This window comes from Mizuhopecten yessoensis, unplaced genomic scaffold, assembly GCF_002113885.1.
Source record: "Mizuhopecten yessoensis strain PY_sf001 unplaced genomic scaffold, ASM211388v2 scaffold3375, whole genome shotgun sequence".
NCBI classification, from domain to species: Eukaryota; Metazoa; Mollusca; class Bivalvia; order Pectinida; family Pectinidae; genus Mizuhopecten; species Mizuhopecten yessoensis.
Window position 1 is genome coordinate 202,523 of NW_018405013.1, and position 16,037 is coordinate 218,559.

The following is a 16,037-nucleotide window of genomic DNA, read 5'->3' on the forward strand; positions in this document are numbered from 1 at the left end:
TTCTGGTAAACTACTAGGTGGATTTGCTTTGTTGTCCTCTATTTGGGGACACAAAAGCGACCAAAATTAATCTGCTGCATCCATTGCAATATTTGGGATCTTTATCTTTCTTTCTACTTCTAACTGCCTTTCATTTCCTAGCGCCTTGCTTGGCAACACCTCACTTTTGGCCTTAATGTTGAGCGTTAGCCCAAGTGAGGATGGCAATGGGTTCTGTCCCCAGGCCAGGACATACCAAAGTCTTTAAAAATGGTAGTTGTTATTCCCTGCTAAACATTCAGGAATTAGGGGAATTGCAATAACTGGTTCACCCGTTGTCAGTATAATGTGACCGGGCGGAATGCTATGCTGGGAGCCTTCAGCATGGTATTTCAGTGAGATAGCACTATAAAGTTGGCATCAGATCTGCACTATCACAAGGAGGCAAACACACCAACATACCCTGTCTCCTGCACACACACACCCAAGCTTGCATGCACTACACACATGGAGGCACGTCCTTTAATGACGTTAGCTGTTAATAGGACATTAAACAAAATTAAACCAAATACACGACTAGGTATTGCCTGTATTGAAGTTAAACCACTGTTCTGTAGATATGATAGGAAATCTATTTGTGGTGTAAGTTGATAAATTTTACCTATGCAGCATTAAATTTATTTAGAGCTCATCTGTAGTGCAGGTAAACTACAAAATTTTACCTGTGCTGTCAATAGATTATTGTATATTACCTGTACTTAGAGAAAAATTACCTTTACTTTAAAAGTGAGTTTACCTCCACCGCAGATAAGATATTAGATTTTGCCAGCAATGTAGGTAATAGAGAGTTTTGTTGTTGACTAATGCTTTGCGGACATACCCATCAAGTTGTTACTAACTAATGATAGACTAAAAGCCTGACAGTAACATACCCATCAAGTTGTTACTAACTAATGATAGACTAAAAGTCTGACAGTAACATACCCATCAAGTTGTTACTAACTAATGATAGACTAAAAGTCTGACAGTAACATACCCATCAAGTTGTTACTAACTAATGATAGACTAAAAGTCTGACAGTAACATACCCATCAAGTTGTTACTAACTAATGATAGACTAAAAGCCTGACAGTAACATACCCATCAAGTTGTTACTAACTAATGATAGACTAAAAGCCTGACAGTAACATACCCATCAAGTTGTTACTAACTAATGATAGACTAAAAGCCTGACAGTAACATACCCATCAAGTTGTTACTAACTAATGATAGACTAAAAGCCTGACAGTAACATACCCATCAAGTTGTTACTAACTAATGATAGACTAAAAGCCTGACAGTAACATACCCATCAAGTTGTTACTAACTAATGATAGACTAAAAGCCTGACAGTAACATACCCATCAAGTTGTTACTAACTAATGATAGACTAAAAGCCTGACAGTAACATACCCATCAAGTTGTTACTAACTAATGATAGACTAAAAGCCTGACAGTAACATACCCATCAAGTTGTTACTAACTAATGATAGACTAAAAGCCTGACAGTAACATACCCATCAAGTTGTTACTAACTAATGATAGACTAAAAGCCTGACAGTAACATACCCATCAAGTTGTTACTAACTAATGATAGACTAAAAGCCTGACAGTAACATACCCATCAAGTTGTTACTAACTAATGATAGACTAAAAGCCTGACAGTAACATACCCATCAAGTTGTTACTAACTAATGATAGACTAAAAGCCTGACAGTAACATACCCATCAAGTTGTTACTAACTAATGATAGACTAAAAGCCTGACAGTAACATACCCATCAAGTTGTTACTAACTAATGATAGACTAAAAGCCTGACAGTAACATACCCATCAAGTTGTTACTAACTAATGATAGACTAAAAGCCTGACAGTAACATACCCATCAAGTTGTTACTAACTAATGATAGACTAAAAGCCTGACAGTAACATACCCACCAAGTTGTTACTAACTAATGATAGACTAAAAGCCTGACAGTAACATACCCATCAAGTTGTTACTAACTAATGATAGACTAAAAGCCTGACAGTAACATACCCATCAAGTTGTTACTAACTAATGATAGACTAAAAGCCTGACAGTAACATACCCATCAAGTTGTTACTAACTAATGATAGACTAAAAGCCTGACAGTAACATACCCATCAAGTTGTTACTAACTAATGATAGACTAAAAGCCTGACAGTAACATACCCATCAAGTTGTTACTAACTAATGATAGACTAAAAGCCTGACAGTAACATACCCATCAAGTTGTAACTAACTAATGATTGACTAAAAGTCTGACAGTAACATACCAATCAAGTTGTTACTAACTAATGATAGACTAAAAGCCTGACAGTAACATACCCATCAAGTTATTACTAACTAATGATAGACTAAAAGCCTGACAGTAACATACACATCAAGTTGTTACTAACTAATGATAGACTAAAAGCCTGACAGTAACATGCACATCAAGTTGTTACTAACTAATGATAGACTAAAGGCCTGACAGTAACATACCCATCAAGTTGTAACTAACTTATGATTGACTAAAAGCCTGACAGTAACATACCCATCAAGTTATTACTAACTAATGATAGACTAAAAGCCTGACACTAACATACCCACCAAGTTGTTACTAACTAAAGATAGACTAAAAGCCTGACAGTAACATACCCAACAAGTTGTTACTAACTAATGATAGACTAAAAGCCTGACAGTAACATACCCACCAAGTTGTTACTAACTAATGATAGACTAAAAGCCTGACGGTTTATAGCATGGAGGCCACGTAATACACGGACATATTATTGTTCATTTAAAATGCATGGAAGTAGTTGATTTGTTGATTTGTTTACTCAAAATTGTGTTTTACAGTAGTTGAGTATTTGCATTAAATCAATTAATTTTAGAGAAAACTTACTTCCCGGTCTTGGAATTTGTAGAAGAAAACAGATTTGTTTATTACTAACTGCTTAAAGTTTAGAAAAGTCCGATGATTGAAAGTTAAGCATTTGGACTTTTAAATAATGATTTAGTTAATAGAGTCGAGAGGAATACTAATCTCATGGGTGTTTGAGTATAAGCTAAGTTACTATTGCCTTTTGTGTGTTTTGTGTTAATCATTTTGCGGTATTGTTGTATTTAGATTCAGCTATTATAAGATGTCAGAGCTGGATAAATCGGGTGATTGGAATGGGTATCAGGATTAATTGATAGTACAGATAAATTCTCAGCATAAAAATCTTAACTCTTGACTACAGTATTTGTTTTTGTATTAATAGGCCTGGGTAAACCAACCAGTTTCTCCGAGGATGACGATGGTGGATTCCGTTCAGCAAGCACAGCGGAGGGTGGCAACGACATGCTGACACTGGAGGAGTTTCTAGGGGATTTGAACGAGGATGGCAAGGTATTGAGGGAGGTTTCTATGAGGAATGTAACATGGATAATAATATAATCTTTCCCTGGGAGAAGCGTAGATTAGGTGATTCAAACCTCAGGAATGAAATATCAGAAAAAAACCCTGAGGTGAACCAAGAGTTTTCTTCAGTATTTCATCCAGAGGGTTTGAATGACCTTATCTGTACTTCATTCCTTGTGAAAGATTTATAACCTGCCTGCTTTACAAAGAAAGTTGCAATCGAAGTAGAGGATGTTATTTTCCATCTAGCCTATTGTGACACCACAACTGCTGCACGATTGGGTGGTAAGGTTACATACAACAGTGATCCAGAATCATGGGTCAGATGGAACCGGTAGACTTGGGAAGAGCCTGGTCTGGAGGACCAGACAAAACGAGCAGTCAGGCTACATCTATCTTAAGTTTCATCAATATATATTCAAAAGTGAAAGAAGTCATTTCCAGTCCCAATTTGACTGTCAGAAATTTAAGCCAATATATAAATAGGTCTCTACATTCTGATTGATTGATTGGTTTCTGTATGATAGCTTCCCTTGTTGTCCAATTACAACTAAATTTGTTCCGTAGATGTATTCTAGGATTACTAAAGCAGAGTTGGTCTGCCAATATTATTCCTGTATTTTTAGCCCATCTGGCCCAAAGGGCCATGTGAGCTTATGCCACTGTACTGCGGCGACTGTCGTCCATCCATCAACTTTTTCTTTTGAACGACTTCTACTTAAGAACTGGAGGACCAAAGGGTCATGATATTTGGCCAGTAGGTACCTGGGATAAGGTACTAGAAAGTTTCTTCATTAATAAAATGACCTTGACCTACTTTTTATGTCACAGGGGTCAAATATGGTAAAAACTACAAACAATATCCTAAGAACCATTTGAACTAGAGTCATGATACTTGGGTGTGTTATATGAAGACCAGCAGTGCAAATCTTTTTCTTAATCCCAGTAATGAGGTCAAAGGTCAACTTTAAGTGCTAGCCGAAGTCAAAGGTCAACGTGGGTTAAAAGCTTTAAAATGAACATTTTTAAACAACAATATCTTATGAACTGTTTAAGAGATGTTTAAATGTCTTGTGTTCTAGTTACCAAATTTAGTCTGAAGTTACCTATATGTCAGTTTCATGTAAAAAAAAGAAACTGGTGAGCAATACAGGCCCTCTGGGCCTCTTGTTATTCATATGTAATGAAGTTACTGGAATGTAATCAGTAGATATTTTCTGCGCAATAAATATCTAGAGTTTAAATGTGCTTAACCCTTTCACCCCTAGGTAACTTTAGTAGACTACCATACACAGATCTGGATTAGTCCATTATGGTCTATAGTGGTGAAAGGGTTGAAGCATGGTTGATTAATTTGTAATGATGATCTATAATAAGATTTTTATGTAAGTATAACAGGGCTGCTTAAATCTGATTTGTCAATGTATATCATTACCTTAAAGCTGGGGATTATAAATCCACACTAGTTCTGTAACAATGTTATACTGATCAGCTTCCCATGTCATGTTTCAGAGTAAGTCAATAGATTTCAACAAGAACAAGGATGACATTGAGTCGAAGAGTAGCGAGAATTCAGATAACAGTTTCCGACAGAAGCGGCAGGCACCACCGCCACCTGTTACCAACAACCGTTCAATGCACTCGATCCCTGACGTGGCTGCTGTCTCGCACCCAGATCTAAACTTGTCACGTATGTCTCGCATCTCCACAGGCAGCAGTGGGAGTGGTCCGGAGAGCCGACCCGAAAGTTACGGACAGGCAACCCCTCCACACGTAAAGCTTCCCGAGACATCTACACCCGCACAGTACAACAATGGCAGCCATCAAAGTAACTCACTTGAGGAACTGAATCAATTTTCTCCATTTCCACGGCAACAACAGCCACATGACTTCAGGAGAAACACGCTGGGTTCAACACCGTCCACGGCCACAAGAACTCTTCAGTATTCTATGTTATCATCCCCCGGCCAATCAGGAAACTCACCAGCTAATCGATCATCCAATCAAAACAGAGAGCTGCCCCCCACCCCGTCAGAGGCGGCCACTGACAGACTCGACAGACTCACATCTCTCAGTCAATCTTCATCCTCACATAATAACTCTGTCATTTCTAATGCCTCAAACTTCAGTGATATGTCCAAAAACAATAGTGCATATTCTCCAAAGGACAGTTATAACTACCAGTCATCTCAGCAGCATTTGGCAAACAAACCCCCCACCCCTCGAGGGTACCAAATCCAGGCCCAAGGGCCAAACAGGGCCCCTCCTCATCCTAGCCAGGCAGGAATGGTAAGGAGTAGACAGCCCCCTATGGATGGCCAGCCCAGTCCTCAGCAATATTCACATAATGGTCCTGTGAGACCAGTTCCCACCAGAGACGCTATCAGACATGTGCAAAGTCCGGGTTCACGGCCGAATACTTACCATGAACAAAATACATTCCAAAATAACAGTTCAGGTGTAGGGGAGAACCGGACAAGAAATTCAGTGGATTATTCTCCGGAAAAATCTAGTGTTCACAGTAACGGACCAATCGAAGGAAGCCAAGAGCATCATTATGCACGTGTGCAGAGAATAGAAAGACCTAAGTCTGTTCCTCCAAACATTTTTAACCAAATGCAAATGCAGGCTCAACAGCAACAGGCACAGCAGAGTCAGAGACAGGACCAGGGGCCAATTTACTCACAGCCACAGAAAGGTCGGACGCCGCCAGTGCCTCCCCCACGGAGGAATCGCGAAGTGATAGCACGTGTCAGTCTTGTACGAGAACCGGGTCAGATGCCTTCTGGGCGTATGTCTGCCCAACCTTATCAGTCCTCGGGTGCCAACTCGTCAAACGGCCCTATCAATAAAACTTTGCCAATGGGGGGCATGTCACGGACAGTGAACCCCGGGGTGAAGTCCTCACCCTCGAGTACATCAGCGGCCCCACGACCAATGAAAGCTGAGGAGAATGCCACAGAACCTAACAAAAACGCACTATGGTACGAGTATGGCTGTGTGTGACCTAAACCACAGTCCTGTCACATCTACCTCATCGTAGACGCTTTCTAACGTCTCTCATAATCCCTTTACATTGGCATAGAGTCATCTTAGTTAAATACGATTTATAAATATTATAACAGTATATTCATAATTTTTTTTAAAGAACTTGTTACTTCGTTAAAAATGTTTTTTTGTATCAAATGCATTTGAATTTAGCACATAACACACTAATGCTTACAACCTTTTGTATGGCGTGGCCCAAGATGCACTGTAAGTATATATAAAGTAGAACCTCATTTCACCTGATGAATTGGTGTTGTGAAAAAATCTTGAAGGAAGCGTTTGTTTTGGAACAGGAAAATACATCGCTACGCAACTCCTGGATATAAAATGTAAGGAAAGCAAGGTTTCAAATTATCCTAGTTCTGACTAATGAGGTTCCACTTTACTCAGTATGTATGAAAGCATGAATTTCCCTCTTTCTGCTTTGTTTCTGTCATTACAAAATATAACAACTGTATAATATTTGATGCCTAAGGACATTTTAGACCTGTCATTAGAATGAAAATTTACATTAACAAATTCTTCAAAATTTTATTTATTTTTACTAAAGAAGCTCAGAAATGACCAATTCCTGTACAATGGTCTTCTGATACCTTAATGATAACCATTTTCTCTTTTAACAGGACTAGGGAAGCTCGGTGATAGGTGGACATTTTAATCCTATGCATGTGGAACGGTGTAGTTGTCTCCCTTTGCCAGAGGCAGAACAGGCTATTTAGTATCAGGTGTACTTTTGTGTCCAAGACTGTGAGGCCGACTGTTCGCCAGGAGGCGAATCCAAGGGCATTAAATGTGGAATGTTCAGGAAACTAACCTGTTTGTTTTTGACCCATTGGCCTTGACCTTCATTGCAATTTGTCCTTGACCTTTATGTGATGTACAAAGGTCATGTTGTCAGATCAACCCGCACCTGTCCACAAGCATGTTGTCGGCCAATCAGATTCACAGCCACATGTTCACTTGTTCAGGAATTGCTCAGCTTTGTGTCATTTGACCGCATGTCATAAAAATCTTGTACACACAACTTTTCGAGATTGGTTAAAGTTTGTTACCATGTACATATGAAAGAGTGTGAGCTTGAATCTGATTGGCTGTTGTCTAACCCTTCACCTTACCTTATGCTTACCTCCCCTGTTATGTAAACGATGCACTGTTAACATAAGACTCCGCCTTATCCAGTCTCTCTTGAATTAACTTTTTCAAATAGTTTAAGTTTTAAATTATGGCAGCCATTTTGATTGGAGATTCAGTCACATTGTCATCGTCTTCAAAAGCAATATTTTTACAAACACTTTGTCTCTGGGCAGCCATCTTGACAGCTGATCTGTGTCATATCACAACACTTAATCTGTGTCATTACAACACTTGATCTGTATCCTTACAGTACTTGATTACTATGTATGTAAAATCCTCTTGTGGCATTTAATTTAGTGACTGTACATTGTTGACTGCATTTAATTCAAAAAAGTTCATCATTGAATCAATATTGAGGTTAAGATGTTATCAGAGACACCAACTATTATGTCTAAATAAAAAAAATCATGAAGAAAACAAGTTTTTAGATAAAAAAAAAATTGATTGCTTACCATATTCAAATGTTTTCTTACTTTGACCAAAGTCAGTATTTATATAAATGCTTAACCAAACTCATGTATTTTACAGTGGGCATTAAAACATGTGTAGAAGTTACTTTCTAAATTTTATATTAAGCTGGTAATGTTATATTATTTTGAAAAGCAGAATTTCCTTCGGATATGGTTCTTGTTTAAGCAATCTTTCGATTATTGAAAATATATTTTTCGAAAACTGAAGTGTTCGCTCTGATAAGGTTTTACGATATACAAATTGTCTCTTTAACCACACTGTAATGGCACTAGTAATTTAAAGCAGATTTTTGTGGCCACCAATTTCTCATTATCATTGTTTCTTTAAGCAAGAGAAAATGCAATCTAACCATGATTTATTAAGAGATTCACTCTGAAGAGAAAATCACTGTCAGTAATTTTAAATTAATAAGAAAGCAGTCTATTAGTATGCTGCTGGCCTGGAACAGATTTTTTTACCAATTTTTCCTTTATCAAGTTGTCAAGTCTGATTTGTTGATATTTGTGGCATTTATACGATAATATTTCCAACAAATTTACATTGGAGTTGTTTTAATCTGGATTCATTTGTTTAGCTCATGGAAATTTTAATTGGCAATACTTTTATAATTAGAAAAACTGAAACCAAAATTCATAGATACTGGTATTCAAATGATCAAATGTGATATTATTCACACATACTACAAAGTTTTTGTTTAATCCGCCTGATGTACATGCCATGTTTTTTTAAAGTTTATTAATTATAGAAACCTTCTCCCTTACATTATGTATTATTTACCTATGTAAGAACATTCCAGTGGGTTTATTTTTCAAGTCTGGAATTGCAGAAAGCTTTAAAATAAAACTTAACTGTCGTTACCAAAAAGTTCTCATTTGTCCCGTAAACATTGCTATAGTACATCATTCAGGGAGAGCTGGACAGGTCACGATGCAGGAGCGCTTAAATTAAAATAACCTCCGAATGTTCTGTGTACGAATGTACCACCAAACCAATGGATGTCATTCCCGACTAAAGACCTTGCCAGTCAATGTAAACAATGTGTCTGTCATAATGTTACCATGGTTACCATGCTAATGAGATTGTTATGTGTTACCAAGGTTAGCCTTGAGTTTGTATGTTAACTTATAAATGTAGTACTTTTGTAATATTTATAAAATGATCTTTGAAAAACAATTGTCTTATGCACTTATCTTACAGCGAGCCATTTTGTCCGTCCTACAACCAAAGGTTTAGTAAAGCTTCTACGTTTTTAGCTGTCTCCCCAAGCACTAGGAGTCGGCTCTCTCTGTGAAAGTTACGTTGGTATCGTCTGTATTGAGCCGTCTCCATTTAGTTTGGGTATATATGTGATGAATTTTGTTGTGATATGAAAGTATTTTGTAATTTGTACAAATCTATAGTTACGTACATTATTTTGTAAAGTCTATGTGTTTACACTACAAGCCATTCCATCTTTTGTATAGTCCCATTTTCAGAGTTATTCATCTGTTACATCCCCAAGACCCCTTAAGCAATCCAGCCCAGGGACTCCCATATAATCCCCTACCCAGGGAACCCACTTTCCTCCCCCTGGGACCCATGAATATTCAATTTACAGTGAGGGCTTAGTGTACATTTTCTATAGTCTTGTCCTGTACCTCAATTTCAACCAACGCCTCAAAGGTCAAAGGTCAATCTGGTGGTTTTCTGTTTTATGACGGTGGTCTTCAGACAGATCACCATACTGGTCAGTGTAGACAGGTTTACCAATAGTCCGATTACTAAAGTGATTGTTTAGACAGGTTTTGTTTAGACAGGTTTTCAAGTAGTCAGTTACTTAAGGGTTCAATGTAGGAAATTTTTCAGTCAGTTTAGCAAGGTTTATCATTATAAGGTGTCCATTTAGACAGGTTTATTGAGTCTGCTCACTAAAGTGATTTGTTTAGACAGGTTTTCCAGTAGTCAGTTACTCAAGGGTTCAGTTTAGGCATTTTTTTCAGTCAGTTTAGCAAGGTTTATCACTAGGTGTCCATCTAGAAAGGTTTACCAATAGGCCGATCACTAACCTGTCCAGTGTATACAGGTGTCCATATAGTTTAGGCAGACTGATGTGTTGTTATATTCAAAATTGAATTGATAAAAAGCTGATATTGAAATGTGCCTTGATTTACCTGTACAATTGTAATTTGCTGACCTGTTCAATATCAGCCTGACCTGTGATCTACACCCTCACACCTGTGTGCTACCTGTACATACCTGGGAAGAACAGCATACCTGTGTTTTCGATAGTCACCTGGCCCTACTTTCAGTCACAATCGTAGTTTTGTAAAGCTCCTTACGTTGATGATGCAGTTTTTCATGATTTAGTATAAATGTTTCAAGAATGAAATTGATGTTTTTATGAATAGAGCACTACCCAGTAGTGATTTCTGAATATAGATTCAAAAAATCACTTGCTGTTCTTTTCTGTGTATGTTTATTTATATTTTGCATAGATTAAAAATCTATCCTTGCTGATAAATCTGAAGCTGGCTTCTTAATTTTAAATTTTAATTGGTGATCATATAGATGTTATCTTTTATTTCATGAAAAAGAAAAGTGAAAAACAAAGTCCTATTTAAATGAAAATAAAAGCTTAGTTGCATTTACAGTCACCAAATTCTCAAACTCTTTCAAGAGTTTTAACAGAAAATTATACTTACAACATTCCATCCAAAAAACTTGTTACTGACCAAACTTGTGTATAAAGAATGTCTATAACATGTTAATTCACCCCTGTTCTCTTACAGAAATGAGCTTTGTACTGGTATCCCTCACAAACAGAACAAGATCAATCCGTCCGTCCAGTCCGTCTCAATTACCTCCCTTTACTATAGCTACGTTACTGATAATAATATTGTCAAAGCACCTTAGACATTTCTTGGAATAATCTAATTGGGAGGAATGAGGTTTTCTTTCTTTTGAGGCAGGAAAGTTGGAAGTATTACAACCATATTTTATGTATTCAAATGGCTGTTGTAACATAGCTAAATCTTGCATTTAAATTTGAAAATAAGTTGGCTTTTTATTTTCAAAGACACTCAGCTTCACTTTAACCCCTGACTTCACTTTAAAACACTCCCCAAACACCTGACTTCACCCTTCCCCCAACTTCATGCACTCCAACCCCTAATGAAGTTGTGCAGTCTTTTATAAGTTATCAGCATACATATATATATGATGTTACATTGTTATATATATATAAACTATTATATCAATTTAAATGTGAAGAACATCTTTACATCAATCCTGCCTTTTTTACATTGAAGATTTTTTGCTTGTATATTTTTGTAACATAGTCATTAACTTATAGTACACTGTTAACAAGATGCTTGAAAACATTATCAGATCAATGTTAAACAGATGCTTGATACACATTGTGAAATCATTGTTAACAAGATGCTTGAATTACATTAAATCATGTACACTAAGAAATGTTCCATGTGGCTATCAGTGGAAATATTTCCTGAAAGATTATAATTGTTTTGCAATAATTTATTACATGAACCACCACAGTTAATACCAATTAACTGAATAGAATTAAATGTCATGAAACTAAAATAATGTGTTTGTTTTATGATTTATGACTCAAGAGATGTTGAGTCATTCTTCTAGAATTTTTTGGTTCATATTTGCATAAAATTTTTGCAACAGCTCAGGGATTTTTCAGCAATAAACACCTGGTCTGTTAAAACAATCAGCTCTTTGGAGTTCAGACCTTAACTGTAACCTAGGTAATACATAGTAATCAACTGTAATCTCAAAGTCATGGACAAAACCTTTTAGACATTAGAAGTGTAGTAGGACTGGACTGGGTCGATTTCCACGCCCAGATTGAGCTTCTAGGCGACCAGGTAGCTCAATTGGTAGAGCGTTCTCGACAGTTCGGAAGGTCCCAGTCTGGCCGTTGTATATCTCTTTCTCCTGACAGATCAGGAGTTGAGCAGTAAGATGCACTGACCAGATAAAACTGTTGCTGTTATATTACTCAATTGCAAGGAATTCTGTTCACAAAAGTAAAAACATCAATGATTTATTATTTTACCATGCTCAGTTCAATTATCAAATGATATTCGTGATTCCCTTTACTCCTGCTGTAGTGTGACTGTTTATCCTCCATGATCACTGAGCAGAAGCTTAAGGAGTATGGATTTCGGAATTTGGATAATATGGCATTACATGGCAACCATTTTGGTTTTACAGGAACAAAATAATAAGCTTATTCTCCATGTAGAATCCACTGAACATGAATAAAATAGTTCCAATAAATATTCTGGATCTGCGAACTTTGGTAACAATACTGTACCAGGTATGACACATGTATATATATATATCGTCATATTTTTACGAATTGAAAAGAAAACAAAGGACATTTGATAACAATTATTATTTAACTTTTTAAAATAATGATACAAAAAGTCATTTACGTTAGGAAGCCATTCAATTCTTTCTGTCAAGATTTGGACTTTAAGGCAAGACATCATCGATTCCTAACAGCTAGCTACCAACAGCCTAGCAATGCAGAGTAATATATATCTGAATGATGACCAGACTTTCATTTATCAACAAAAGTACTATATAAATCACTTTATTTTCATTTGTATTTTATGAAATTTCCTGTATTTTTTGTTTCTGAATACTTGACTATGTGATTGAGAGGATGCTATTTCTCAAGATCAAAATTAAAGTAATTTCAGAAAGAACTCATGATAATAGATTGACAGGCCCCCGTGTCTGGATGACTTGCATATATCTAAATGAAGGAGGAACACATAATAAAAGATTGACAGGCCCCTGCATCTGGACTAAATATATCAAACTGAAGGATGAACATGTACACTTGATGATATATTACCAGGCCCCTGTGTTTTTACTAACACATGATCAACTATCAACAGGGCTTTAGGTCTATAAACAGAGGATTTAAATCTAAAAGAAAGGGGCTAGAACACTACAAACTTCGGTTACGAGTCTACAACTGGAAGTCCTGTAACAAGCTATTCTATTCAAACAACTAGTCAATATCTGTAATTCTATTCTCTCCAGACAGACATAAGGTGGTCTAAATATATAACTAACATTAAGAAATGAAGTTGAAATTTATATAAAATCAGGAACATAAAGATTGCATCAAACACATTGTATAAATGTCCTCAACAGAAGGCTGGCCGTAGCCTCAGGTAGATGTGTACTAGCACCATGAAAACAAGAACTGAAAGACTTAAGTTTATAATACATCACATATATAATTATCCCAGCAGACACAAATCCAAATGATGATTCATCTCTGTCTCAAGCACACGCTTTGTACAAACTGGACATTCATGGAAGGTAGAAGATGCATCAAGGGAGATAATCCGGTCATTATTGCCATCCAATTTGTCTTTTCCTGGTGATTTCATTTTACTGAACATACCACTTACAGTGTTCTGACTACTGTCAATAATTGCCTTCTGACTACCTGAAAAAGGTTTCTTTTTACCTGGAATACTTATCTTTTGACTACCTGAAGTATTTTTGTGTTCACAGTGTATATTATTTGTCATTTGACTACTTGACAATGCTGTCTTTTTACTTCCTGAAATTGTTGAGTTTTGACTATTTACATCAGTCACATTGGTTCTGGAATTAAAACAATCTTGAGAACCAGATATCAGTGATTTACTTGCGGGTCTACTGATAGATGGTAAGTCTTGATCACCATTCGTGGTAATGAAGATGTTATCTCTACCGTGCTCAACGTCTAGGTGACCTTTACATCGTTTGGCCACACTAGGGTTTAGTGAAGAGTTGGGTTCAAAATCTTGTGTCCTTTTCTTCGGTCTGCTGAGAGCAGGCAAACCTGTTACACTGGATGCCGAATTGAATCTATTAGCCCACACATCTCTTAGTTTAGATCTCACATCCCCTTGACCACTGGTCAGCTCATTGCTGGCTCCACCAGGTTGGACAAGTTTTGTGGGTGCCGGTTTAAAGATCTCAGAAGAATCCTCCTCATCAGAATTCAGTATTGATATATGACCAGCCTCCACTATATGATTGTCATGGTATTCAGATTGTGCAGATACATGACCTGGTGACCTTGACCCTGAAAGGTCTTGTGAACTTGAACCTGTTACTCCATTATGCACAGAAACTTTCTTAAAAAGAATGCCATTTACTAGTGATTTAGCTATAGGTTGGTTACCAGTGTTCTTTTCACCCGTAATTGTTGAAGATTTTTTCCCGCTTGTTACTGTTGGCGTTGCTGAAGATTTTCCCCTGCTCGTTACTGTTGATGTTGCTGAAGATTTTCCCCTGCTCGTTACTGTTGATGTTGCTGAAGATTTTTTCCCGCTCGTTACTGTTGATGTTACATTAGATTTATTTCCACCTTTCACAGTTGGGACTATCTTAGAACTACTTCTATCTAGGCCTCCTGTTAATGTCTTCTGGACCCTGTCATGACTCGTCCCTATAGCAGACAGTTTTTTATCAACAATATTTACAGAGTTATCCTTCCCTCGGCCAGCACTCAACACATTTCCTTTTCCAGCAAACAGACGGATATCCATATTTTTGTTGATTTCTTAAACATAAACAATTAGTTTTTGAATCAATAGTCATCAACAGGACAACATTACTTAATCTATTACATAAAAAGATGTTGTGAGGTTACATTGACAACCAAATTTGAGATAAGTACAACAAGAAACTTAATACATTTTATATATGGACTAATTTCCTGGCAATCCCTTCCTTACGCAGACGTGATGAACTAAACATATACTGTCTTAGCCACTTAGCCAGGTGAACTATTCTCCCATCACAGATAAAACCTATATATTTGTCTTCATCAGGATAAAACCTTTATATTTGTCTTCACCACAGATAAAACCTATATATTTGTCTTCATCACAGATAAAACCTTTATATATATTTGTCTTCATCACAGATAAAACCTATATATTTGTCTTCACAGATAAAACCTTTATATTTGTCTTCATCACAGATAAAACCTATATATTTGTCTTCATCATGATAAAACCTATATATTTGTCATCACAGATAAAACCTATATATTTGTCTTATCACGATAAAACCTTTATATTTGTCTAGTATTTCTTTTACCCTTTACAGAGGAAATACATACTGTTTTCATTAAGCTTTTTATTAATATTTGATGATAAATTTGACTTAGTGATAGAGAGCAAAAGTCTCACCTGTGTCAAAAACATGCAGGCCTACAGTATATATGGTCACTATATGGTAGAACTAGAACTATATATTGTATACACACCTTTGACTTTTTCCCGTTTCTTGATGTCGGTGCTTTCCGACTTTTCGGAGGTTTTCTTTTTTTCCCCATACCCCTCTGGTTCCTTGACTTTCTCGTAAATGCCGTTACAGCTGTTCTTATGGTCCTTCCACCAGGTGTCTCTTTCAGATGGAGCACGGTTCATGGCACGTTTCACGTACCCAAAGTAAGGTTTTCGCTCCCGACACGGGCCAGTACACCGCCACCAGTGTTGTCTGTAGTTTTCTACCTCTTCATGGAATGTGTGGTAAACCTAAAACACCAAACCGTGACAATCCCCACTGTTACTTGTAAGACCTGCCTAATGGCAATCCCCACAGTTACTTGTAAAACCTGCCTAATGACAATCCCCACTGTTACTTGTAAAACCTGCCTAATGACAATCCCCACTGTTACTTGTAAAACCTGCCTAATGAGAATCCCCACAGTTACATGTAAGACCTACCTAACGACAATCCCCACTGTTACTTGTAAAACCTGCCTAATGACAATCCCCACAGTTACTTGTAAGACCTGCCTAATGAGAATCCCCACTGTTACTTGTAAGACCTACCTAACGACAATCCCCACAGTTACTTGTAAAACCTGCCTAATGACAATCCCCACTGTTACTTGTAAAACCTGCCTAATGAGAATCCCCAC

General features: G+C 37.0%; 2 protein-coding genes across 8 annotated transcripts in view; one reads left to right on the top strand and one right to left on the bottom strand.

Moving 5' to 3' along the window:
- Positions 1–11,659, top strand: part of LOC110447431 (girdin-like) — a 94,045-nt gene extending 82,386 nt beyond the window's left edge. For 5 of the 6 annotated variants that reach the window (XM_021493121.1, XM_021493124.1, XM_021493125.1 and 2 more), the window contains 2 exons: positions 3,288–3,415; positions 4,940–11,659. In XM_021493121.1, the coding sequence (XP_021348796.1) occupies positions 3,288–3,415; positions 4,940–6,433 (1,622 nt within the window). In that variant the 3' untranslated portion in view covers positions 6,434–11,659. The remainder of the gene's footprint in view (positions 1–3,287; positions 3,416–4,939) is intronic. The other variant, XM_021493122.1, reaches the window with a different exon arrangement.
- An 82-nt stretch (positions 11,660–11,741) lies between these two features.
- LOC110447433 (sprT-like domain-containing protein Spartan) overlaps positions 11,742–16,037 on the bottom strand; it is a 13,663-nt gene continuing 9,367 nt past the window's right edge. For both annotated transcript variants that reach the window (XM_021493127.1, XM_021493128.1), the window contains exons 6-7: positions 15,378–15,648; positions 11,742–14,666 (exon numbers count right to left, since the gene is read on the bottom strand). In XM_021493127.1, the coding sequence (XP_021348802.1) occupies positions 13,348–14,666; positions 15,378–15,648 (1,590 nt within the window). In that variant the 3' untranslated portion in view covers positions 11,742–13,347. The remainder of the gene's footprint in view (positions 14,667–15,377; positions 15,649–16,037) is intronic.